General features: G+C 45.4%; 1 protein-coding gene across 1 annotated transcript in view; it reads left to right on the top strand.

Annotated features, from left to right (window-relative positions):
- The window catches only part of LOC126236431 (lysosomal acid glucosylceramidase-like), a 153,251-nt gene that overhangs the window by 35,066 nt on the left and 91,255 nt on the right, over window positions 1-26,930 (top strand). Inside the window, exon 2 of the mRNA XM_049945733.1 lies at window positions 26,351-26,569. Within this exon, the coding sequence (XP_049801690.1) occupies window positions 26,351-26,569 (219 nt within the window). The remainder of the gene's footprint in view (window positions 1-26,350; window positions 26,570-26,930) is intronic.

Below are 26,930 nucleotides of genomic sequence, written 5' to 3'. Positions count from 1 at the left end.
ACACCTCTCAAAACTTTACTTCTTGGCATGGTAATCGCCATAAGTGGCGCCGTGAGCTCAGCCACCTTTCTGTGAGTCGTCTGTCAATTGTCCTTGTGGTCAATGAAACACCAGTTGCACGTCGGATTGATAATTATGAGGAATCCGGGGCCCTGATGCCTCCCTGACGATTTCTCCGTCCTCTCGTTGTGTCGTCTCTCTTAGGCCGATCTCTTCGTTTTTGATCCTGTATCTGGCAATATTTCACCACTTCCTGCCAACACTGTCGAATAGTGGCATCGCTCTTATACAAATGTCGAGCGATTCTTCGATTACTCCAAAATATTTCTTTGAGCCCACCTACAGGTCCGCTCTGAAATGCTGACATCTGGGTATTCTAAAACTTCCTGGCAGATGGACCGTCGCCATGGTTCTTCCAGCTGATGGCGCGTCTTTCAACCTTTTCTTTGAGCGGAGGTAGAGTAGCGCCAGTCCATGGATTACAGTTGTGTTTCCGGTTCAAAGTGATGAATCCATGTTTCATCGCCACTCCGCTGCAGAGTGAAAATCTCATTCTGGAAACATCCTCCAGGCTGTGGCTAAGCCATGTCTCCGCAACATCCTTTCTTGCAGGAGTGCTAGTTCTGAAAGGTTCGCAGAAGAGCTTCTGTGAAGTTTGGAGGGTAGAAGACGAGTTACTGGCGGAATTAAAGCTGTGAGGACGGGTCATGAATCGTGCTCAGTCGTTAGAGCACTTGCCTGCGAAAGGTAAAGGTCCCGAGTTCGAATCTCGGTCCGGCACTCAGTTTTAATCTGGCAGGAAGTCTCATATCAGCGCTCACTCCGCTGTAGAGTGAATATCTCATTCTGAAAATCTGGGTATACTATTCATACGCCTGTCTGCAAGGCGTAATTGCTGTTCTACTCAGTACACGGAATGAAACTCGGAGAGGCTTTATGCTATGGCTCGACATGTCCCCTGATCCTTGTCAGTCGCGCGACCAAGTTGCGCTTAGTGTCGCACGTTCATACATCGGCCGCCAAAGTTAACAATTTTGCATTTTCCGTAGATAGCTGTGTCAATATCAGTTTGTGACCAATTTACATAAGACCTTCTCCATGGTGCGTCTTTTTTTTCGCTCTTAGACTGAATTACATGCAGTATATTACTCTTAACACTGACATTCGTATACCATGTCGAAATGGAAGTAATGGCTTACATTTGGTCCAATGTACAAAGTAAACTCCGTCCACAGGCCCTGGCTGGCCCATCGGTTCCGCCCCTCCCCCTCCCCCCACCCCAGCAAGGGGGTTAGAATGTACTCCGAAAAGGCGGTGTCCGTCATGTTGCTCAGCCTTGGTGAAGTGTTCGTATTGCGTTGCTGCTCTTCGAAAAAGAAACATTAGTTTTTTTTAAAAGTGGTTTATTGTGTTGCCTACGGCTGTAGCAATACAGCCGACCTGCCAGTACTCGATGTTACGCTGTAACACTCTCAGGTACGTGTACTTGTGTGAGTCCTTGCATTTGACCTGGAGAAGGAGAAGTTCGTTTGCATTTTTGTGGCGACGAACTCGCTGAAGTCGTTTCTTCAGTTTCTGAGTGTAGCACAGTACACTTCGGAGGAGATCATTGCACCATCAGGGAAGACATCAAACATAATAAATCTCTCAGAGTCCCACAAGTCCGTCGCCATGGTTCTTCCAGCTGATGGTGCGGCTTTCAACCTTTTCTTTGAGCAGAGGTAGTGTAGCGCCAGTCCATCGATTACCGTTGTGTTTCCGGTTCAAATTAATGAATCTATGTTTCATCGCCTGTGACGATGTTCGTCAAATAATTGTCACGATCATCCTTGTAACGTTCAAGGAATTCTGCACAGGTGGTTCTTCGTTCCTCTTTGTGGTCTTCCGATGGGCGACTAGGAACCCAGTGGGCACAGACCTTTGAGAACCCAGCTGCTAGACGAGTTTGTCTGTACTACCAACAGAGACGTCCAGTCGAGCAGCAAGGTGTTTGACTGTGATCCGTAGACCACCTCGAATCAGAGTGTCCGCATGTTCCAACAATTTGAAGTCACAGCTGTATGCGTATGGTCGGCACCTGTGAGATGGACAGATTTGGGCGACGTTGTTGCGATGATGACTGGCTCCTCACCCAAGTACTCACCATGCTTTTGTTCGCTGCTAGGTGCTACGTCCCTGTAGACATGTAGACATTCTGCCGGCACCTATAGATATCTGCAGTTCTTTGGTTCTCCGCAAAAAAAAACCTCAGCGACAGCTCTCTGTTTGGTATGTGCTTCCGCCTATCAAAACGTCTACATCTACATCTACATCTACACCCATACTCCGCAAGCCAGCTGACGGTGTGTGGCGGAGGGTATCTTGAGTACCTCTATCGGTTCTCCCTTCTCTTCCAGTCTCGTATTGTTCGTGGAAAGAAGGATTGTCGGTATGCCTCTGTGTGGGCTCTAATCTCTCTGATTTTATCCTCATGGTCTCTTCGCGAGATATACGTAGGAGGGAGCAATATACTGCTTGACTCCTCGGTGAAAGTATGTTCTCGAAACTTCAACAAAAGCCCGTACCGAGCTACTGAACGTCTCTCTTGCAGAGTCTTCCACTGGAGTTGACCTATCGTCGCTGTAAAGCTTTCACGATTACTAAATGATCCTGTAACGAAGCGCGTTGCTCTCCGTTGGATCTTCTCTATCTCTTCTATCAACCATATCTGGTACGGATCCCACACTGCTGACCAGTATTCAAGCAGTGGGTGAACAAGTGTACTGTAACCTACTTCCTTTGTTTTCGGATTGCATTTCTTTAGGATTCTTCCAATGAAACTGTCTGGCATCTGCTTTACCGACGATCAACTTTATATGATCATTCCATTTTAAATCACTCCTAATGCGTACTCCCAGATAATTTATGGAATTAACTGCTTCCAGTTGCTGACCTGCTACATTGTAGCTAAATGATAAGGGATCTTTCTTTCTGTGTATTCGCAGCACATTACACTTGTCTACATTGAGATGCAATTGCCATTCCCTGCACCATGCGTCAATTCGCTGCAGATCCTCCTGCATTTCAGTACAATTTTCCATTGTTACAACCTCTCGATATACCACAGCATCATCCGCAAAAAGCCTCAGTGAACTTCCGATGTCATCCACAAGGTCATATATGTATATTGTGAATAGCAACGGTCCTCGACACTCCCCTGCGGCACACCTGAAATCACTCATACTTCGGAAGACTTCTCTACATTGAGAATGACATGCTGCGTTCTGTTATCTAGGAACTCTTCAATCCAATCACACAATTGGTCTGATAGTCCATATGCTGTTACTTTGTTCATTAAACGACTGTGGGGAACTGTATCGAACGACTTGCGGAAGTCAAGAAACACGGCATCTACCTGGGAACCCGTGTCTATGGCCCTCTGAGTCTCGTGGACGAATAGCATGAGCTGCGTTTCATACGGTCGTCTTTTTCGAAACCCATGCTGATTCCTACAGAGTAGATTTCTAGTCTCCAGAAATGTCATTATACTCGAACATAATACGTGTTCCAAAATTCTACAACTGATAGACGTTAGAGATATAGGTCTATAGTTCTGCACTTCATTAAATTATAGGTACTGAAGCAGGAATATTACACCATGTCCCAAAACATATTCAGCATTTTTTCAGCTGAAACTGGTTGAGGGAAGAAAGTTTTGCAATATTTATTGAACAGCCCTCGTACTATACAGTAACAATGTTAGTACAATATTCTTAAGTTCAAGCTTCAGGCACAGCTACCGTTGATGTCTTCGCCATAAAATTCTTTTGATTTGAATGCTTCTGGGGGCGATATTGGAGTTCGGTCCTGCAGCCTCACCTAACAAGAGTTGTGTAAACATGTAATGTCAAGTATTGTACATTTGGCAACTTAGAAGAACCCATTGATCCACCAACAAACCATGTGAAGTGTAGTGTAAGTTTCAACAACAGTGAGAAAGAACGTATTTCAAATGAGTGTGTATACAGGGTAGTCCATTGATCGTGACCGGGCCAAATATCTCACGAAATAAGCGTCAAACGAGAAAACTACAAAGAACGAAACTTGTCTTGCTTGCAGGGGGAAACCAGATGGCGCTATGGTTGGCCCGCTAGATGGCGCTGCCATAGGTCAAACGGATATCAACTGCGTTTTTTAAAATAGGAACCCCCTTTTTTTTATTACATATTCGTTTAGTACGTAAAGGAACATGAATGTTTTAGTTGGACCACTTTTTTCGCTTTGTGATAGATTGCGCTGTAATAGTCACAGACATGTGGCTCACAATTTTAGACGAACAGTTGGTAACAGGTAGGTTTTTAAAATTAAAATACAGAACGTAGGTACGTTTTAACATTTTATTTCGATTGTTCCAATGTTATACATGTACCTTTGTGAACTTATCATTCCTGAGAACGCATGCTATTACACCGTGGTTACCTGTAAATACCGCATTAATGCAATAAATGCTCAAAATGATGCCCGTCAACTTCAATGTATTTGGCCATACGACATTCCTCTCAACAGCGAGTAGTTCGCCTTCCGTAATGTTCGCACATGCATTGACAATGCGCTGACGCATGTTGTCAGGCGTTGTCGGTGGATCACGATAGCAAATATCCTTCAACTTTCCCCACAAAAAGAAATCCTGGGACGTCAGATCCGGTGAACGTGCGGGCCATGGTATGGTGCTTCGACGACCAATCCACCTGTCATGAAATATGCTATTCAATACCGCTTCAACCGCACGCGAGCTATGTGCCGGACATCCATCATGTTGTAATTACATCGCCATTCTGTCATGCAGTGAAACATCTTTTAGTAACATCGGTAGAACATTACGTAGGAAATCAGCATACATTGCACCATTTAGATTGCATCGATAAAATGGGGGCCAATTATCCTTCCTCCCATAATACCGCACCATACATTACCCCGCCAAGGTCGCTGATGTTCCACTTGTCACAGCCATCATGGATTTTAGGTTGCCAAATAGTGCATATTATGCCGCTTTACGTTACCGCTGTTGGTGAATGACGCTTCGTCACTAAATAGAACGCATGCAAAAAATCTGTCATCGTCCCTTAATTTCTCTTGTGCCCACTGGCAGAACTGTACACGACGTTCAAAGTCGTCGCCATGCAATTCCTGGTGCATAGAAATATGGTACGGGTGCAATCGATGGTCCATTTTAACACGGGTAATGTATCACGAAGCAAATACCGTCCTCATTGGCGGAATGTTACGTGATACCACGTACTTATACGTTTGTGACTATTACAGCGCCATCTATCACAAAGCGAAAAAAGTGGTCCAACTAAAATATTCATATTTCTTTGCGTACTAAACGAATATGTAATAAAAAATGGGGGTTACTATTTTAAAAAACGCAGATTCGACTTCTTTTTCTTTATGCGACTGAAGTTTCAGGGACCAGTCTTTGCGCCGCGAAAGTATGAAGATGCACAATAAAATTGTTTGATTTCCTCCGAAATGTGCGTGTCATCCAACAGGATGAAAATTGCTAGCCATTTCCCGTCAGGTAACATGAGGTAGGCCCTTCCCACATATAGAACACTAAGGCGGCAGGATGAATACAAATTTGTGTGTGTGTGTGTGTGTGTGTGTGGACCTGACCCTTTCATCTGTAGCACATGTTGACTATCCAAACACTAAAGTTCTCTGCTCTGTTTGGTGCTGTAGCACATACGTGTATGTGAGACAATGACGGACAGTCTGACAACAAACGACTGCAGCAGTCCTTTCCAGCTCTACTACCAGGTAATTTGAGTGTGTATGGCTATGTGTAGATGTCCACCATCTTAATTTGTTCTAAATAAAGTGCTTGTGCATCCTGTTCCCACCCTTCTCAGGTAGGGGTAATTTTTTTAAACAACAAATTTAGGATTTTTTCTCCGTTGTTTATTTATGAGAATTCCAGGAGTAGCCTTATAGCATTTCACATGCTAATTATGTATACGCGATATATATTGTGTCAGCATGTAGTATTGGCATTAATTAGTTAGAGTCATTATTTCAGAATACAACATGTAATATTTACCACCATTTTGCAGCACTCCACATCCATACCTGTGGAGAATACTGAATGCATGAGGGTATTGTAATGGAAGCATGGGTTACAGACGGATGGCGGCAACTATTTCTCAACGTTACTTTCAGTTATGACAGCTAAAATGGAACATGTAATGATGTTACTCATAAAAAAACGTATTACGTGATTGGGGGGTACTATTCTGTCACATATAATTCACCCAGAGAACTAATACTTTCCAACATCTTAAGGAATATACACTACTGGCAATTAAAACTGCTACACCAAGAAGACATGCAGATGATAAACGGGTATTCATTGGACAAATATATTATCCTAGAACTGATATGTGATTACATTTTCACTCAATTTGGGAGCATAGATCCTGAGAAATCAGTACTCAGAACAACCACCTCTGGCCGTAATAACGGCCTTGATACGCCTGGGCATTGAGACAAACAGAGCTTGAATGGCGTGTACATCCCAGCCCATGCAGCTTCAACACGACACTACAGTTGATCAAGAGTAGTGACTGGCGTATTGTGACGAGCTAGTTGCTCGGCCGCCATTGACCAGACGTTTTCAATTGGTGAGACACCTGGAGAATGTGCTGGCCAGGGCATCAGTCGAACATTTTCTGTATCCAGAAAGGCCCGTACAGGACCTGCAACATGCGGTCGTGCATTATCCTGCTGAAATGTAGGGTTTCGCAGGGATCGAATGAATGGTAGGGCCACTGATCGTAACACATCTGAAATGTAACGTCCACTGTTCAAAGTGCCGTCAATGAGAGCAAGAGGTGACCGAGACGTGTAACCAATGGCACCCCATACCATCACGCCAGTATGGCGATGACGAATACACGCTTCCAATGTGCGTTCACCGCGATGTCGCCAAACACGGATGCGACCATCATAATGCTGTAAAGAGAACCTGGATTCATCCGAAAAAATGACGTTTTGCCATTCGTGCACCCAGGTTCGTCGTTGAGTACACCATCGCAGGCGCTCCTGTCTGTGATGCAGCGTCAAGGGTAACCGCAGCCATGGTCTCCGAGCTGACAGTCCATGCTGCTGCAAACATCGTCGAACTGTTCGTGCAGATGGTTGTTGTCTTGCAAACGTCCCCATCTGTTGACTGAGGGATCGAGACGTGGCTGCACGATCCGTTACAGCCATGCGGATAAGATGCCTGTAATCTCGACTGCTAGTGATACGAGGCCATTTGGATCCAGCGCGGCGTTCCGTATTACCCTCCTGAACCCACCCATTCCATGTTCTGCTAACAGTCATTGGATCTCGACCAACGCGAGCAGCAATGTCGCGATACGATAAACTGCAATCGCGATAGTCTACAATCTGACCTTTATCAAAGTCGGAAACGTGATGGTACGCATTTCTCCTCCTTGCACGAGGCATCACAACAATGTTTCACCAGGCAACGACGGTCAACTGCTCTTTGTGTATGAGAAATCGGTTGGAAACTTTCCTCATGTCAGCACGTTGGAGGTGTCGCCACCGGCGCCAACCTTGTGTGAATGCTCTGAAAAGCTACTCATTTGCACATCACAGCATCTTCTTCCTGTCGGTTAAATTTCGCGTCTGTAGCACGTCATCTTCGTGGTGTAGCAATTTTAATAACCAGAAGTGTAACACGACATCTCATTGACTTATTTATCTTAGAATGGAAACATACATATTTAGAAGCAGTGTCATTTTTTGAAATGAATGTCTGGAATCTTCTGCCTTACTAATAATTCACCATACTCTGTCATACAAAGTATCTTATGTTAGTGTTTACCAACATTTTGCAGAATATGCCGTGACATCAGTAATTCATGCAGACACATTCGGAGTGTCTTGCCTCATAAATTATGGCAATACTTACCTGTTCAGTACGCTGGAGACTTCATTATTTCCTTTTTTTATATAATTTTAGCTAGCATTCTAGGATATCCAGACATGCACATAAATCTTTGCCTATGTCAGGTACTGATGATGTGCTATACATACTGCATATATAAGCAGATGCTCATTCAAATTCATTGCAAAACCCTCCTAGCAGGTGTTCTGATGGGTGAGTTTTGTAAGCGGATACTCACACCACTTGACATCCTCATACATAGCACTCTGAATGGTTGATCGCACATACATATCTCTGAAAAATTCCGATATAGTGCGCATCATTTGTGGTGTGAAAGTATTACATTCATCATGCTGTATTGGTGTTTTCCTTTCTTTAACGATATGCTGAAGCTGTGATCTGAGGATAAGCCTACAATTCCACAGATTTAGATTGTACTTTATAAAGAATATCATCACATTAACAGTAAAGTATGGCATGGTGGTGGTCTGTCAAGTAAAGCTAGTGTAGGCAGTAACAGGAGCTCAATATCGGAAAACATTTGCTGTGTATCATATAGCTTGTCACTACACTTGTGTGTATACGTTGGATGTATGTAGTCATCCAGTAATTCAGGTATGTGTTCGGCGCATGATAGTCGAACAACTATTATTCATAGGCATAGTTTTACACGCTATACTGTGCTTGTCTTCCAGCCTTGTTTTTTTCATACATGCATCTTTGGAATAGAAGGGAGAAAAGGAATGGGTGAAAATACTGTAAATATCGATGTGCACATACTCGAATTTTGAATTGTTTATTGTACAAATACAGTCTTATAGCGATGTCAGACTGATAATGTGGGGATTTTGTAGACATGGTATGTGTCTGTCGTTAAATAATGCATTGCAGAATTTATTAAACATTCAAGAAATTCGTGTTTATGTGTGGGTTTTGAAATACTGAGCATAGTTCATGTTCACAGACAACATCATGGTGTCAGTAAATTATAGGAATTCTGTCGGCAGGACAACATGCTCGTTTTAAAATGCACATACTAACAATGTGGGGGTCACATCGATGTGGTATGTAGAGAGAGTTTATTTGTTTAAATATCATGCTGTGGTAGGTTAATTGTAGTGACATGTTTCTTTATTTTATTCTGCCTACTCTTAATTTTCTGGTTTCCACACACCAGTACGCAGAACTGTGTTAATATCTGGATACTTTTAATTATATGTAGTTTGTACAGTTTGCTAAGCACTAAAAAATGGAAGTAGGTTTTTGAATTATTACACCGCTGCACAGCATGAATGAAAAGATCATTATTACTGACAAGATAAAGCTGCTGTGATATGTGTAATCTTATGTGGGTAGGAAGTTGTGCTGCCACTGTATGTATGCTGTGTCTCAAAATCAAATCATGGACACATTGCGTGCGGCATACTGGCAACAACCTTACCACCATTTTGGCAAAATGTGCCATGATTTCATGAACTTATACTGTCGAAGTTTCTTGTGTCATAAATTTATTGTGCTACTGTTTTAAGGTAGGCTAACTTTGCTGTTGAGTGTATTCTCAATAGAGTGAATGACGAAATTTGCATAATTGACACAGAAATAAAACTGATTTATTTTACAACATTTTTACATAAGGCGATTTGCCTATTCTCAAATGCTGTGGCTGTGGCAGTGGTATAGAGTACTGCAATGAACAGGGAAGACGCCTGAGGAGGGTTGTTTCTGTAGTGGTGCAGCAACACCTGTTAGTAATTGATCAGGGGCACTTTGCACTGCTGTAAAAAAATAAACGTAAGTATAAATCAATATGTTAATAACAATATTATTGTTAATAATTGACGAACAAATACTTACTGATAGTCTTCCTCTGCCTTCTCTTCTGGCTGGAGGTAGTGGTTGGTCACGGCTGACAGCGCTTCATCCTTTAACTATGACGTACAGAACTCGAATGAAAGGCAACTGAGTTTTTATAATAAAAGTGGAGCGGAGGGGGGAATTGATTCCTGTTGGCTGAATGCAGAGCGGCTCTACGTCTATTGGCCAAGAGCAAACTGTGGTAGTGAGGGAAAGGTAGAGGGAAAGGTAGAGGGGAAGGTAGAGGGAAAGGTAGAATGGAGAGAGGTGGGGAGAGGTGGGGAGAGGAAAACAGTGTGTCACCTTGAATATAATAAGCACTGTTGCATTACGGGCTGTCTACCCGACGGGAGGCCCTCGTAACACGCCATTATTATTATTATTAGCTGTAATCTGTATTGATAAATATCCAATGATTATCTTACCAGAGCTAGTACTGCTCTTCTACTAATGTTGCGCACATGTAGGAGGAAAGCCCTGGATTTAAACAGCTTATTCTCTTCTTTATTTTGCGTTTATTCCTCGTTAACATTTTCCTAATTTTATGAAAAGAATGTTCATTGTCTTTGACCACAGATTGTGGGTGTTCTAGCTCCTCCGAATAAGGCGGACTCTATCAATCACAACCTGTATCCATTGTACCAGCGTATTGTTTGTGAAAATTGGAGATGAAACGCAAACTTAGCACACGAGACGGAGAAGATGTGTTTTACTCGTCATGAAGTGGACGCGGTTTCAAATCAGGTATTTTCTCTTCACTTGGAAGGTGCATTCAATCTCCCATCCATCGCCTAGGAATGGGTCGGACTGGGTCCAATAAGGAGTTTCCTCAAGATAGTCATCAAAGTTCGCCCACTTGTCAACAACATCACCCCAGGAAGTTGCTTTTCGACGTGCCGTGATCAGTTTTACGGATAAGATTTTGGACAATAAGATATTGCCGGTGGTTGGAAAATTACAGTTTTAACTGTGTTTATTAACTCTATCAAAGAAGTTGTTAGATCTCTTCCTAATGACGCAGCAGAAGAAATAAGGCACGAAACGTGTGGTGCACTTACAGGAGTTCCTCCGTAAAAAAGGAATATTTCCTCAATGGAAAGGGCTGCACTCCGCAAGCTGCAAGAAGATCCTGAAATGACGGTCTCTCTTGTGGGTAAGGGAAATGCTAGTATACTTTTGCTGTATGATTTCTAAAACCAGAAGCCTTATAATTTATTGAGTGAACATATGTATTGTAAGATTGACAAAGGTTCTACAGGTAGAATAGAAAGGAAAATGGGAGTAATGCTCAGTTCTTCATTTCCTCTACAAGAAGATTCAAGAGGATCAAAACCTCGCAGCTCTATTTCTTCTAGGTTGTATGATCTTCTGAAAATTCACATGACAGGTGTACCACTATGGCCAATTGTGAACACTAGTTTATGATGTCTTACTTTGCTGAGAAGACAATTTCTAGGTAAATGTCTACATCATATCGGCAACTCTGCTACCTTGTTAACGGGCTGAAGTCTCTGTGGCACAATTAATTGGACTTATCGGTAAATTTTGATTTTTGTCACCCTTCACACGAGTCCCTCTAACTGATTTCTTGTTGGCATTAAGTTCAAATTCGATATAACACCTATTTTCCATGACGCGATATCATCAACTTACGTTTTATTCAACAGTGAATTTCTTGAACAAATTGAGTATGGCGCCATCGGTAGCCCCAACCCCTCGGGCAGCCAACTCTTTTTTGTGGAAAACTTTAAGGAGAGGGCACTCGAGTCCGCAGAACTTAAACCAAAAGTTGCACCGGTGATGTGCAGACGTCACTTCTGTAGTGTGGCCCCTAGTTGAGGAAGAGATGTCACGATTTATAAAACATCCAAACTCTTTCTTTTTTTATTCGGTCATCAGTCTTATGACTGGTTTGATGCATCCCGCCATGAATTACTGTCCTGTGCCGAACTTTTCATCTCAGAGTAGCAGTTGCAACCTACATGCTCAACTATTTGCTGGATGTATTTCAGTCTCTTCCTTCCTATGAGTTTTTACCCTCTACAGATCTCTCTAGTACCATGGATGTCATTCCCTGATGTCTTAACAGGTGTCCTATCATCCTGTTCCTTCTACTTGTCAGTGGTTTCTGTATATTCCTTTGGTCACCGATTCTACGGAGAACCTCCTCATTCCTTACTTCATCAATCAAACTAATTTTCAACATTCTGTAGCACCACATATCAAATGCTTAGATTCCCTTCTCTTCGGGTTTTCCCACAGTCCATCATGCTTCACTGCCATACTATGCTGCGCTCCAAACGTACATTCCAAGAGATTTCTTCCTGAAATGAAGGCCTATGTTTGATAGTAGTAGATTTCTCTTGACCAAGAATGCCAGTGCGAGACTTGTTATTATGTCCTTGCTCCATACATTATGGGTTATTTGCTGCATAGGTGGCAGAATTCCCTAACATCGTCTACTTCGTGCTCCCCAATTCAGACGTTAGATTTCTCGCTGTTTTGATTTCTGCTACCTCTCATTAATTTCGTGTTTCCTCGATTTATTTTCAGTCCATATGCTGTACTCATTAGATGCTCATTCCGCCCAACAGGTCCTGTAATTCTTTTTCACTTTCAATGAGGATGGCAACGTCATTAGCGAATCTTATCACTGACATCCTTCCATCCTGAATTTTAATCCCACTGTTAAACATTTCTTTTGTTACCGTCATGGCTTCTTCGATGTGCAGGCTGAACAGTAGGGGCGAATAGCTATATCATTTCTTACACCCTTTTTAATCCGAGCACTTCATTCTTTTTCTTCCAGGTTTATTGTTCCTTGTTGGTTCTTGTACCTACTTTATATTACTCGCCTTTCCCTATAGCTTACCCCTGTTTTTCTCAGAATTTCGAATAACTTGCATCATTTGACATTACCGAATGCTTTTTCCAGGAAGACAAATCCTATGAACGTTCTTGACTGTTCTTCAGCCTTGCTTCCATTATCGACTGCAGCGTAGGAATTGCCTCTCTGGTGCCTTTATCTTTCCTAAAACCAAACCGATTGCCATATGAACAGATGCTCAATTTTATTTTCCATTCTTTCGAATATTATTCTTGTGAGCAACATCATTGCATGATCTTTCAAGCTAATTGTGCGATAGTTCTTGCACTTGTCGGCTCTTGTTATCTTCGCAATTGGATGATGTTTTCTGAAAGGCTGATGGTTTATCACCAGTCTCACACATCCTACACACAAATGTGAATTGCTTCCACTACCCCAGCGATTCATATTGGGTGTCCTACCTCTTGCCTTTCGACTCCTATTTTTTCTTCCATTAAGTCGTCGCACAAGTCCTCCGCTGATAGACTGAAGGCACTCTTTTAACCTGTCCCCACTTTCCTCTGCTAACAATGGGAATCCTATTGCACTATTTAATGTTACCGTCCTTACTTTAATTTCCCCAAAGGTTGTTTTGACTTTTTTGTATGATGAGTCAATCCCTCTGATAATCATTTCGTTTTTGAGTTCTTCTCATCTTTTATGCAGCCATTTCGCCTTAGCTTCCCTGCGCTTTTAATTTATTTCATTCTTAAGTGACTTGTATTTCTGTATTCTCGAATTTCCATGAACATTTTTCTTCTTTTCTCCTTCATCAATCAACTGAATTATTTCTTCTGCTACCCATAGTTTCTTCGCAGTTACCTTCCTTGTACCTATGTATTTCCTTCCAACTTCTGTGATTGCCCTTTTTAAAGATGTCCATCCCTCTTCAACTGAAGTGCCTACTGAGCCGTTCATTATCGGAATATGTACAGCCTTACACAATGTCAAGCGTACCTCGTCATTCCGTAGTACTTCAATGCCCCACTTCTTTGCGCATTTATTCTTCCTGTCTAGTCCCTTGGACTTCAATTTGTTCTTCATCAGTACTAAGTTGTGATCGGGGTCTACATCTGCTTTTTTGTACACCTCACAATCTGGTATATGACTTCAGAATCTCTGACTGACCATGATGTAATCTGACTGGAATCTTCCAATATCTCCCAGCCTTTTCCAAGTGTACCTCCCCCTCTTGTGGTTTTTGAACAGAGTATTCGCCAATATTAGCTGAAATTTATTGCAGAATACAATTAATCCTCTCTCACTAATGCTACCAAGCCCATAATCTCCCGTAACCCTTTCTTCTATTCATTCCCTTACCAGTTCATTGCAATCCCCTACGACTAAGATTTTCATCTTCCTTTACATACTGAATTATGTGTTCAATATCATCATATGCTTTCTCTATCTCTTCATCCTGTGCTTGGAACGTCGTCATGTATACCTGAACTATTGTTGTCGGTGTTGATTAGTCGTGGATTCTGATGAGAACAACCCTATCACTGAATTGTTTACAGTGATTCGCTATCTGCCCTACTTCCCTATTCATAACTAATCCTACTCCCGTCATACCATTTTGTGCTGCTGTTGATATTACTCTGTACTTGTGTGACCAGAAATCTTTGTGTTCGTTCCATTAGTGAAACTCCCACTATATCTAGATTGAGGCTTACCATGTACCTTTTCAGATTTTATAGCTTCTCTACTTCATTCATACGTATGAAATTCCGCGCCCCGACTCATAAAACGTTACGTTTCCGTTAGTTATTCAATCTTTCCTCATTGTATCCTCCCCCTTGGCAGTCCTCTCCAGGAGATCCGACTGGGGGAGTGGTTTGGAATCTTTTGCCAATGGAGATATCATCATGACACTTTTTCAGTTACAGGCCGCAAGTCTATACTGTATTCATTAGAATATCCAAGCTTACAGCGGCAGTGAAGAAAAATGACTTTCTTTCGTTTCTAGATGTTGTAGTCAGTGGACGGATCATCGGGGCATTCTGTTTAGCTTAACCCCATACATGTAGACAAATATTTACAGGTGTCTGCCTGCCACTACTTTCGCAAATTGTGGGCATCCTTCGTACACTGGTGCACCAGGCAGATGTTGCGTCCGACGGAGACAGCCCTGCGAAGGAGCTAGAACACCTACAGTCGGTGTTAAAAGATAATGAATGTTCTTCACATCAACTAAGGACAGCTTTACTGGTAAGTAGATTTGGCCATTCATAAAACAAAGAAACTAATGACCTGTTCAATCCAAGGGCATTACAGGCAACATCTCATCAAAATTAGGAAACATGTTAAAGAAATCTTTGGGTCAGCTAAAAATACCGGTGCCCTTCTTGGCTCGGCAAAGGGTGATGAAAGTTGCGCGGAACGTGATTACCACAGTCCAGTAAGTGAGCCATAACCGAATATTGTATCTCCAAACGATATTTTATGGGTTATTCAGCAACGAAAATCTTGGCCATCATCATTTTCTTGGGGCCTTTGACCCACTTCAACGCGGGGTCGGCCTACTTACTGTGGATTTGGCGATGTTAGTGTCAGAGGGTGGCCAGATGTCCTTCCTGGCGCCGCCCCATACCCCCCCCCCCCCCCCCAAGGACAGAATTAGTGTACCCCAGCTGGCTTCACCTAGTGTAAGCCATGAAATAGTTCGAAAGTTTTGAAATGTCTGCGAGTCGTATAACTGAGGCGGGACGTGGGGACCAGACCAGTATTCACCTATTGGGATGTGGAAAACCACCTAAAACCACATCCAGGCTGGCTGGCACACCGGCCCTCGTCGTTAATCCGCTGGGCGGATTCGATCCGGGGCCGACGTGCCTGCCCGAGTCCAGGAAGCAGCGCATTAGCGCCCTTGGCTAACCTGGCGGGTAGGATTCAACTATTAACATATTTATGGAAATAAGTGACTGTGACTGTGGCTTTCTGTCTGATAAGGCTTGAGACCTGTTAATTTCTCTGATATTTTCAGAAAAACAAAATTTGACTGCTAGTGACATGTCCAGCTATAGTAAATTTTTTTTATTTTGATAAAAGAGTATTTACTCTACAGTCAATATTTACTCTACAGTCCCACAGTTTGACAGAGAGCGTGTATCGAATAAGGCCATTGCGCACGTTCCTGCGCGCATAGACGGAGTAGTTTTCGACAGAGGGTGAAACATTCGACTTTGTGCCGCCTTGAGTTGAAAACCTAGGTCCATGCCACCGAGCGAGGTGGCGCAGTGGTTAGCACACTCGACTCGCATTCGGGAGGACGACGACCCAACCCGCGTCCGGCCATCCAGATTTAGTTCATCCCGATTTAGTCATTAAAATTCACATCCCGATTTAGGTTTTCCGTGGTTTCCGTAAACACTCCAGGCAAATGCCGGGGTGGTTTCTTTGAAAGGGCACTGCCGGTTTCCTTCGCCATCCTTGACACAATCCGAGCTTGTGCTCCGTCTCTAATGACCTTGATGTCGACTCAAAGTTAAATCCAATCTTCCTTCCTTCCTTCTTGTGTGCATGCGCCACCACGCTAATTATGGGGTGTGAAGGCAGTGACTGCAGCAGCAATCTCCACTAACTGTTTCGTGTTGCATGAAGCAGAAGGAAAAGGAAACAGCCTTTTTAGTGAAGGTAATATAAAACTGTACGCAAAATTATTATATTTCAACTTAAACTGCAACCTACAACTGATTCTAGGACCTAAGAAACAAGAATAATATTAATAAGAAATTAAAAATAGAATTTTGTTTTGATTATTATTATTCCCTTTCTTGTGGTAGAGTAAATTCGAATCTACTCTTACGGAAAATATTGTGTTGGTTCGTAAGTTCGTAACGTTTTCCCATAAATAAATAAACACAGCAGATACACAAACAGGGACTTAAGTCGTCATTAATATATTCTACTTCACTATTTAGAACAGTCCGCCAACGCTGGGGAAACTTTTCGATTCCGCGACTGTAAAAGATGGCTCTGAGCACTATGTGACTTAAATTCTGAGTTCATCAGTCGCCTAGAACTTAGAACTAATTAAACCTAACTAACCGAAGGACATCACACACATGCATACCCTAGGCAGGATTTGAGCCTGCGACCGTAGCGGTCGCTCGGCTCCAGAGTGTAGCGCCTAGAACTGCACGGCCACTCCGGCCAGCCCGCGACTGTAGAAATCACCTGTAGAACTCGCCGAATTATGTTTGGAGCACATTTTCATACGGGAAGGAAGATCCGTGAAGGTTGTTCGATAGTAGAAAATATGAAAATCCTAGTGCCCAATATTTGGTGAATAAGGTGGACGCGGAATGACTTCCCAACGCGACTCCTGTGTAGTTTTTCTGTCAGTCCATCAGAATGCTGGGGCGTGGAGTACCATCACTTCACGCAGACTTCCGGTTGTTGGTCTAGGACTGCGTTTGCAGGATGTCCCGGTTGCTGACAAGAAATGTCAGCAATGATGGTTAAACCTCGAAGATGCTATCCGTAGTACACTACATCATCGGTGCCCACCAAATGCATAACATTAAATGGTTCAAATGGCTCTGAGCACTATGGGACTCAACTGCTGTGGTCATTAGTCCCCTAGAACTTAGAACTACTTAAACCTAACTAACCTAAGGACATCACACACATCCATGCCCGAGGCAGGATTCTAACCTGCGACCGTAGCAGTCGCACGGTTCCGGACTGCGCGCCTAGAACCGCGAGACCACCGCGGCCGGCTGCATAACATTATCTTTTGTCGATGCGCGCAGGTCTATATACGGTGAGTTGCTGCCTTGTTTGGGCTCAGTCATTCCTTTATTTTTCTTATGTTAGCATAATGACACCATTTCTCGTTACCGCTAATGATAGGCATTCGAGGGTTGGATTCCCTCACTTCCTTATCGAGGACTCACACTGCCTCGGCTACACTCAGGGTGTATCTTCGACGTGGAAGAGCCCCAACCGTGCCTGTTGTGTTGTTGCCCGTCTGCACGCCGTCACTGCTGCCCGCCGTCACTGCTGCCCGCCGTCCGGTCGTCGCCGCCACCGCCGCCGCCGCCGCCCGCCGGTGCTTGCCGCCTGGTCACCGTCTCTCGGTGCTCGCTGCTCCTGCTGCCGCCACCGCCGCCGCCGCCGCCGCTGCCGCCGTCTCCCTGTGCTCGCCGCCCCCCAGTGCTCGTCGCCGCCCTCCGTTTTAGTTCCTTTTGTACTTCGGCGACTCCTGTCGCCTGTGGGGACTGCCTGCAATCATGGACACCCCAACTACCACCATCATCTACACCTCCCCTTCACCTGCCCGCACTGTAACATCATGGAGTGCTTCCTCTGGGATTAACCTGTCCCATCCACTTCCCCTACTCACAGTCTCCTCCCCATCTATCTCCTCCTCATCACTGTATCCCCTCCTGTATGTCACTCCTGCTCCTACCCCTGCTCCTGCACCTGCTGCTGCTCCTGCTCCTGCCCCTGCCCCTGCTCCCAGCCCCCTCCCGCTCCTGTCACCCGCCGAGACGACTTTCCCCCCTCCCCCCTGCAACTACCACCGCCTCCCCTGCCCAGTCGCCGCCACAGAGCGCCCTACCCTCTCACCTGGTGCTACTGCCTCTCAGGAGGGCCCTGCCTCCCACCACCTCCCCATCCATCCAGTCCCTCATCCCTCCTCCCAGGCAACACCCACAAAAAAATCTTCCAAAAAGCCACTGCCCGCCCCACCTCCCTCTGACCCCACCATGAATACCACCCCACCTACCTCCTCTCCAGCCCCCTCCCTGTATACCTTCGTTCTAGCCAACCCTGATCCGAAATTCCTGGATGCTCACACCCTCACCCTTGAAATCCGGAAGTACATCCCCAGTGCACCCGTCACCCAACTTATCCCTTGCAGAGACTCTGTTCTCATCAACTCTCCCTCTTTCCATACTGATCTCCTCGGGCGCCTTCCCCGCATCACCTTTGGGCCCCACACATCCCTCACCCCATTCCCTACATCCTCCTCTCCTCGTCAGCCCCAACCGCCTCGTCGTATGCCGACCCTCACCGCCGTCATCACGAAACTCAGCCCTGTGGTCACGGAGGCTGAGGTGTTGGCGGTACTGAACGCCCACCCCGCCCTGGAAGTCCGCTCAGCCCGCCGTATTTACAGCTCCTCTGGTCCTTCTTTCCTCATGCGTATATTTACAGAGTCCACCTCCTCAATCGACCACCTCCTCATGTAGGGAGCCCTGATTTTCAACTGCTGTCACCCTGTTGACCCGTCCCGTTCCCCTCCTCAGTCCTACCACTGCCAGCGACCACCTCACCCAAAACTGCAAGAACCCACCCACCTGCCCCCATTGTAAAGCCTCCCACTTCCTTAAACAGTGTCCCAACCTCGCCTCCCCCCCTTCCTGCAACACCTGCAATGAACCTCACCCCACCTATTCCTCCAAATGCAAAGCAAACCCCCTCCCACCAACCCTGAACTCACTGTCTCCGTTCGTCCCATCGACCCACCCATCCACCCTAACAATTCCTTATGCCCTCCCCCTGCAGCAGAAAACATCATCCAGTTCCTCACCATCGTCCTGCAGAACATCCACCCCTTTCAGCGCCCCCACACACTCCAACATTTTCACTTGCCGCCCACTCTGTTTTCCACTTAAACACCTATGCCACCTACTCTCACAACCAGGCCCACTTTACCTTCACCCGCCTTGCCCCTCGTTTAAGCCCCTCTCTCCCCTTCCCGCATCCGTCCCACCTCCAACCTCCTGGCGTGTCAACAGCATCGTCTCCTATACCTCAACATTCGCTCCCTCCCTACAAACAAACACCTCTTCATGCATGCCCTCTCCCAGCACCAGGTGGACTCTTTCGTCCTTAATGAAACCTTCCTCCAACGCCACCATGTTGTCCGCACCTCCCCCTATCTGCTTCATTGCACTGACAATCCGCTTCCCTTAGGCAGCGGCGGGGTCGCTATAGGCCACCTGAAGCATCTCCCTGCCTGGCCACAACTCCTCTTCAATGACCCGACCGAACACCTTCCCCTCAGCCTATTTCTTCCCTCCCTCACCGTCACCTGTGCCACTATTTATATCCGCCCTGCAGCTCCTCTCCCCTTTGACTTCATTTCCCATGTTGACCATACCTTCTCCAAATATGTGATCACCGCTGAACTCAACATCCACAGCTGTGACCCTGCCACCCTTCGCCGGTGGCTTCAGCTCCTTGCCACCCTCCATGGTGACCTTGTTCCTCTCCCACAGCACACCCATTCTGAAAGTAACTCCACCCCTGATGTTATCCTGGCTTCCCCCAGCCTCCTTGGTCGCATTGCCACTGATGTCCTCGATCCCGTTGGTAGTGACCATCTCCCTGTCCTTCTCACCATCTCCTCTACCCGTCCCACCCCTGAAGCCACCTGCCCAGTTGCCCCTCCAAAGTCTGTCGATGACTACCACTGTGCCAGTTGGGATGCCTACCAGTAATCCATTGTCTTTCACCACCCTGATGACATCACCCATACCTCTTCCTTCCTTCAGAAGACCATCACTGAAGCTGTGGAGGCTCATGTCCCTACCAAACTCATCCACCCTCACCGCCCTATGCTTCCTCCATGGGCCGTTCTTCTTCTGCATGAATCCTGCAGGCTCTACCCCTCCTTCCTCTGCACCCTGGACTGGGATACTCTCACCCGCCACCAGCAATTACAGCGACACATCCAAAACCTCCTTACAGCAAAGAAATGCTGGGACTGCCACCAGACATGCTCACGCCTCAACTCCACCCTCCCTGTCAACTCCTCCAATTACTGGTCAACCTTCCACCACCTTACTGGTAGCCATCCCACCCTGCATTACCCCATCCTCCATGACGATCGACCCTTTCCTGACAACCTCAATAAGACTAACCATTTTGCTTCTTACCTATCCGAGGTCTTCTCCATTCCTGACGATCCCTATTTTGATTACTCCCTCTTCCCCACCGTCCTTGACCGCATTGACACCTCCTCTGTCCTCCCGCTCGCCCCTAGCTCTCAGTACTTGGATCGGTTACCCCCTTCAGACATTACACTTGTCCTCCGTTCCAAATGCAACACCGCCCCTGGTCATGATGGCGTCACCTACCGCCACCTTAAGGACTCCCCCCCATCCTTCCTGTCTGTCCTTGCTACCCTGTACAACGTCCTCCTCACCACTGGATTTTACCCCGACCTGTGGAAGACTTCCCGTGTCCTGCTGTTCCCTAAACCTAACAAACCCCCTCTGATACCTCTTCCTATCGTCCCATCTGCCTCACCTCCATGTTCAGTAAGGTCCTTGAGGCCATCCTCTCTCACCGTATTCACCGCCACCTTAACCAGTGGCCTCCAGCCTTCCTTCTCCGCCGACGACCAGCTGCTTAACCTTACCAATCTTCTTTCCCTCCAACTTAACTCCCATCACTCTGCTATCTTTGTTTCCCTTATCTCCAGAACGCCTATGACCATGTCTGGCATCCCGTGCTCCTCTTCAGACTCTTGACCTATGCTGTCCCCATCAACTTCGTCTGTCTCGTTGCTTCCTTCCTCTCCTGTCGTCCCTCCTATGTGACTATCCACAATTCCAACTCCCGTACTTTCTATCCCTCCGCCGGCGTGCTCCAAGGTTCTGTCCTTTCCCCTCTCCTCTATCACCTGTACACTTCTGATATGCCCAAACCTCCCCCACATGTTCATCTTCTCCAGTTTGCTGATGACCGCCTTCCTAGCCCTTTAGTCTACCCTTCAACGGTCCCAACGTACCCTCCAAACCCACCTTGACCAATTCACCGCTTGGTGCAACCATGGTTCCTCAATATCAATCTTTCCAAGACCCAGGCCATCATCATAGGCCACACCACCCGCTCCTTCTGTCCCCATGATGTCTACCTCACCATTTATGGCTGTCCTATCCACCTCACTCCTACCCTCAAATACCTTGGCCTCACACTCAACCGCCACCTCACCTGGACTCCCCATCTCCTTACTATCCAAAACAAAGCTCACAACCGGCTCCGCCTCCTGAAACTCCTGTCCGGCCAGACGTGGGGTCTGCATCCTTCCACCATCCTTCACACCTACAAATCCTTGATCCGCCCCATCCTCTGTTATGCCAGCGTAGCTTGGATTTCCGCCCCTCCCCGGTTCTATAAAACCCTCCAAGCCCTCCAAATCCTCGAACGTCATGCACTCCGCCTCGCCTTCTGCATCCGCCTTCCGTCCCCCATGCGCATCCTCTACGACCTCATCCTGTTCCCCCGCCTTCTCCTTTTCCTTCAACACATCCACAACTATATATTGTGTGCCGCCTTGATCTCCCTCACCCCCTGGTGTCTCCGTTCCTCTCCACCCCCAACCAGTTGCTGCGCCTTTACCGTTGTGTCCCACCCTCTCTCCATCTACACATCCTCCATCTCCTTTGCCAATGCAACTTCCACCATCTACCCCTCCCGGATGATGAGCTTCGCCCTGACATCTACCTGCCGGCCGAAGTGGCCGTGCGGTTAAAGGCGCTGCAGTCTAGAACCGCAAGACCGCTACGGTCGCAGGTTCGAATCCTGCCTCGGGCATGGATGTTTGTGATGTCCTTAGGTTAGTTAGGTTTAACTAGTTCTAAGTTCTAGGGGACTAATGACCTCAGCAGTTGAGTCCCATAGTGCTCAGAGCCATTTGAACCATTTGAACCTGACATCTACCCTTCCTACCAACTCTAACCCCATCTTCCTGCCTCCTCCTCTGCCTCCTCCTCAGGGCTCCCTCTCCTCCCCCATCCTCCTCCTGAGCGGCTTCCCCCTCCCTTTCTTGTGCCCCCTTTCAGTGTCTCTGCACTCCCTCCTGCCTTGTTTTCCCTCTTCATCTCCTGCCCCACGTGTCTCCTGCCTCTTAGTGTACCCGCTGACGCCCCTACTCTCTTCATCCCACCGCTTCCTCTGCTGCCCCTTTCTCTCCCCTCCTTTTCCATCCTCTCTGACCTTTCTCTCGACAGGTCCCACCTGGCAGTTTTATTCTTCGTCGTGTGTGCTCCAAGTGGGTTTTAAGTGTGTTGTTCCGGAGTGTTTTTAATACTGTAGCCGACTTTTAACCTGTGTATGTCCATTCAGTGTCTTCTCTGTGTTTTAAGAATCGCCAACTGTGTTTTTTAACTTTCTGGTGACTTTTTTTAACTGTCCCTCATGAACGCCTCCATGTCTGTCTATTTTTACCTCCATTTTCTCCAATTACTCTGTTTTAAGTTCCCCTTTTTTATCGCCTTATGTATGTAACATTTGATTCTTATTGTAAGTTGTCATGTCACTCGGCTGAAGAGCAACGGATTGTGACACTGACAGCCCTTCCCTGCCCATATGGGGCAGGGGAATGAAATCACAATAAAGAAAAAAAAAAGCTAATGATTCGGGGTGGAAATGATCGGTTTTGTTCACGAGCCAATTGACGACGAGCAAGCACATATGGCCACTCGCTGATTTTCATGATTTTGGCTCAGGGCACACACAATTCGTACACCCGATTTTCGAAACATTCCATTGCATGTATATGTCGCACGATGGTGCAATGATCACAATTCATCACATTTTCCAGTTCTTGAGTACAATGAGGTGGATAATTGTGGATTAACGCTTTTCAATGATCTTCATTAAACCCTGAAGGTCTTCCTAAACTTAGAGAATCACTAAAGTCAAAACGCTCCTCCTTAAAACGCGAAAACTATTTCCTTACCGTGCTCTGTTCAAAGGTATTATCTCTATACACGGCGAAAATGTCTCTGTTTGACTCTGCTGTTGTCATCCGTCTACTGAAATCAAACAGAAGAATAAGTCGGAAATATTCCGATTTCTCCACTTCGCGTCAACAGCTTCACTGACTGTTACCATATGATAAAATGACAATATGTAAACGCAGATATCAGAAATGAACTACAAATAAAAATGACAATCGATAAATACACCCATAACAACCGGAATACCAACATGCAAAACAAAAGCCCTACGTACCTATACACCAGCCTAATAATAGTCATCTTTCGCGTTACACGAGAGATCGTGTGGTACACGAAGTCCTTACGTATATATTTTTCCTGTCCAGTGACGATTAGCGGAGAAAATAGTAATATTTAAAGTTGTGAGCTGCAATTCTATATTTATTAAGAATTGATTCCAAAGAACCGTGTTCTGAGTTCTGATTTTACTTGAGCGATTACTATCTCGAAACCCAACCGTAAATTCTGAAAACAATTTCCATAACACGTAATTGTAAAAAGCTCTGGTGCCTGTAACGAAAAGCATGAATACTGAATATTAAATCTGCAGTTAAAATAACGAAAATACGGTCTTTTTCTCAACAGTATTTCCATAGTTTGTTAATTGAGCGCAGGCACTTACATGTAGCAAAATCTGGTTCGATCATGCCTATAAAATTTCAATTTAGCAGTTGCACAAGATGACTGATTAAGCTGCATTAAAACCATAATTACGTGTGATCAGTATCAGATTGACGACCAAATTGAATCAGCTCTTTTGCAGATAAATTATTCAGTAAAAGATGCCATAAAAAAAAGAATGGCTGACAGTGATTAAAATTGCGTGTGCTCAGCATGTTTGTTACCATCTTACTCAAAGAGTACTCATACTCGCAACTGCATGATTTAGTCTTAGTGGTATTAGAAACTAAATTATTCGCTTTTATATTATGCTAATGTATATTGTATTCTGTATTCGAGCCACAGTTGGTTATTTGCACGTTCCAGGTATCTTCATTACGTGGAATGAGACTATTTTCTCTATTATAGTTCATTTTCTCATTGAAAAATATAATCATTTACATAATTATGCTCAGTTACTTTAATTCCTCATTGCTCCTCATTAAAAAAAATAATACAGATGACTTATAATTCACAGCATTTCACATGCAGTGATTGGAATTTCAGCTTTTGCAGTGATTTATACTCTACTACGTTTAACTTCCCCCCTCCCCATCTCTTTCTCTGTTTCTCTCCCAGCGTAGTAGCCGCGCCGTTTGAGGCGTCGTATCACGGACTGCACGGCCCCTCTACAGATCCCTCTAGTACCATGGGTGTCATCCTGTCCCTTCTACTTGTCAGGTTCGAGTCCTCCTTCGGGCATGGGTGTTTGTGTTGTTCTTAGCATAACTTAGTTTAAGTTAAAGTCTAGGGAACAATGACCTGAGCAGTTTGGTCCCTTAGGTATTCACACACATTTGAACATTTTTTCTCTCGCAACACAGACACACACACACAATACTCGTTCACATATAGGTCAATAGGTCTACTTCAGTTGGCTGTATATTTATTGCCATTATATTAACACTCATTGTTCTGCAAGGGTCCCAATAATTAAATAGTTATAACATGTGGTAATCCATAGAAGCTATTAAACACCATACATACTCCGTCATAATGTTGTGCCGCGCGGGTTATGCCCTCTGTAACAATAATAATAAAAAAACTACAAAAAAAACAGCTGAGTTAATCGATCAACAACGAACTTAAACGGATGCCTTACGACATGTCCGCCCAGAGCAGATGCCACGGACTAAAGCGAACAAGCCGGCCTTGGTGGCCATGCGGTTCTAGGCGCTCCAGTCCGGAGCCGCGCTGCTGCTACGGTCGCAGGTTCGAATCCTGCCTCGGGCATGGATGTGTGTGATGTCCTTAGGTTAGTTAGGTTTAAGTAGTTCTAAGTTCTAGGGGACTGATAACCACAGCAGTTGAGTCCCATAGTGCTCAGAACCATAGTGCTCAGAGCCAAAGCGAACAAAATGAGGTTAAAAGAAAAAAAGGTGATCTAAGGCGCCGCAGCCTGGACTGTGCGGCTGGTCCCGGCGGAGGTTAGAGTCCTCCCTCGGGCATGGGTGTGTGTGTTTGTCCTTCGGATAGTTTAGGTTAAGTAGTGTGTAAGCTTAGGGACTGATGACCTTAGCCGTTAAGTCCCATAAGATTTCACACACATTTGAACATTTTTTGAACAGAATATTGTAATTAGCACCTCCAAAAACGCTATTTTATGATAATTATCGTCTTGGGGATGTGAGCCACCTAAGTAGCTAAATAAGAGGCTGTTATGTAATTCATTTTTCTCTAGTTGCAGGCACATGTTTGCAGTCCTGGTACATGAAGTACCCAACATCACAGTATCACAGCACGCTGTTAGAGGAAGCAAAAGATGAAGCAGCCAACTAATAATCTGGGGATGTGCTGTGACGCATTATTTTGACTCCTCTAGCAGCGCGCTATCATAGTGTAGTGCGGTGATTTCAATGGGGATTTGATAAACTGCAGATTGGTTGTGCCATTTTGTTGTGGCTGCACTATCAGCGTGTTACGACAATGTGGTGTGGGGATTTCAATGTCTGCTAGGACTTTATACAAATACCTGCTAACAAACCAAAATTATTTATGTAACTCTATTTTTTCTTGGTGATGATTATAAATTTATGACCAACCCTTTTACTTCATTGTGTATCATGTTTAATTATTGGAATACCTTTTTGCACATGGTTTCAATAGCCCGCAGTTTACAATATCTGACGTAGCATGAAGTCAAAGAGACTGTACCAAATACACACACACACACATTACAGGTAACCACCACGTTGATTGTCAGTGGGTAAAGCCAGCGGAAAGTGTCGAAACAATTTATTCCGTTTGTGGGGAGCAGCTCAGCCAGTGTGTGTGATTTTATGTGGTGTGTTGCAGTGTGGTTTGCGTCCGGCGCCGGCATCAAAGTGGAAGGCGGCCAGCCGTGCGCCGTGCGCTGGTACAACTACTCGAGCTTCGTGTGCGTCTGCAACGCCACCTACTGCGACGCGCCACCGCCGAGACCGGCGCTCCCCTCCGGCCGTATCGCGCACTACACATCCTCGCGCTCTGGACAGAGGCTGTCGCTGCGCTTGCGTAGTTTCAAGAATCCAGCAGGTGAGTGCTAACGATGCTTTGTAAACGCGCAGGGATGTTATAGCACAATAAGTGCTAACGGTAACAGTGTGCGGTCAAAATAACTGGACCTGTACTTGCACAGACAGCGTGGATGGAGAGGGCACATCTTAATAGTGGGTACGGCTCCATCGTAGCAGGGGAGGTAACGGTCTGACAGCCGAAGCCTACGCCCAAGCACGTATCTCGCACAATTTTTAAGCTTGAGTTAGCGAGTCTGCAAACGGCCGTATTAACAGATATGTCAGTATGACCACTAATTTGACGAATACGGTCATTCAGAGTCAATAGATTTCCATTAGAGTGCCGTGAAATTGGAAGTTTGTGGTAAGGTCTTATGGGA

This window comes from Schistocerca nitens, chromosome 2, assembly GCF_023898315.1.
Source record: "Schistocerca nitens isolate TAMUIC-IGC-003100 chromosome 2, iqSchNite1.1, whole genome shotgun sequence".
NCBI lineage: Eukaryota > Metazoa > Arthropoda > Insecta > Orthoptera > Acrididae > Schistocerca > Schistocerca nitens.
The sequence above is the reverse complement of the archived record's forward strand: the minus strand, read 5'-3'. Positions and strand labels throughout refer to the sequence as shown.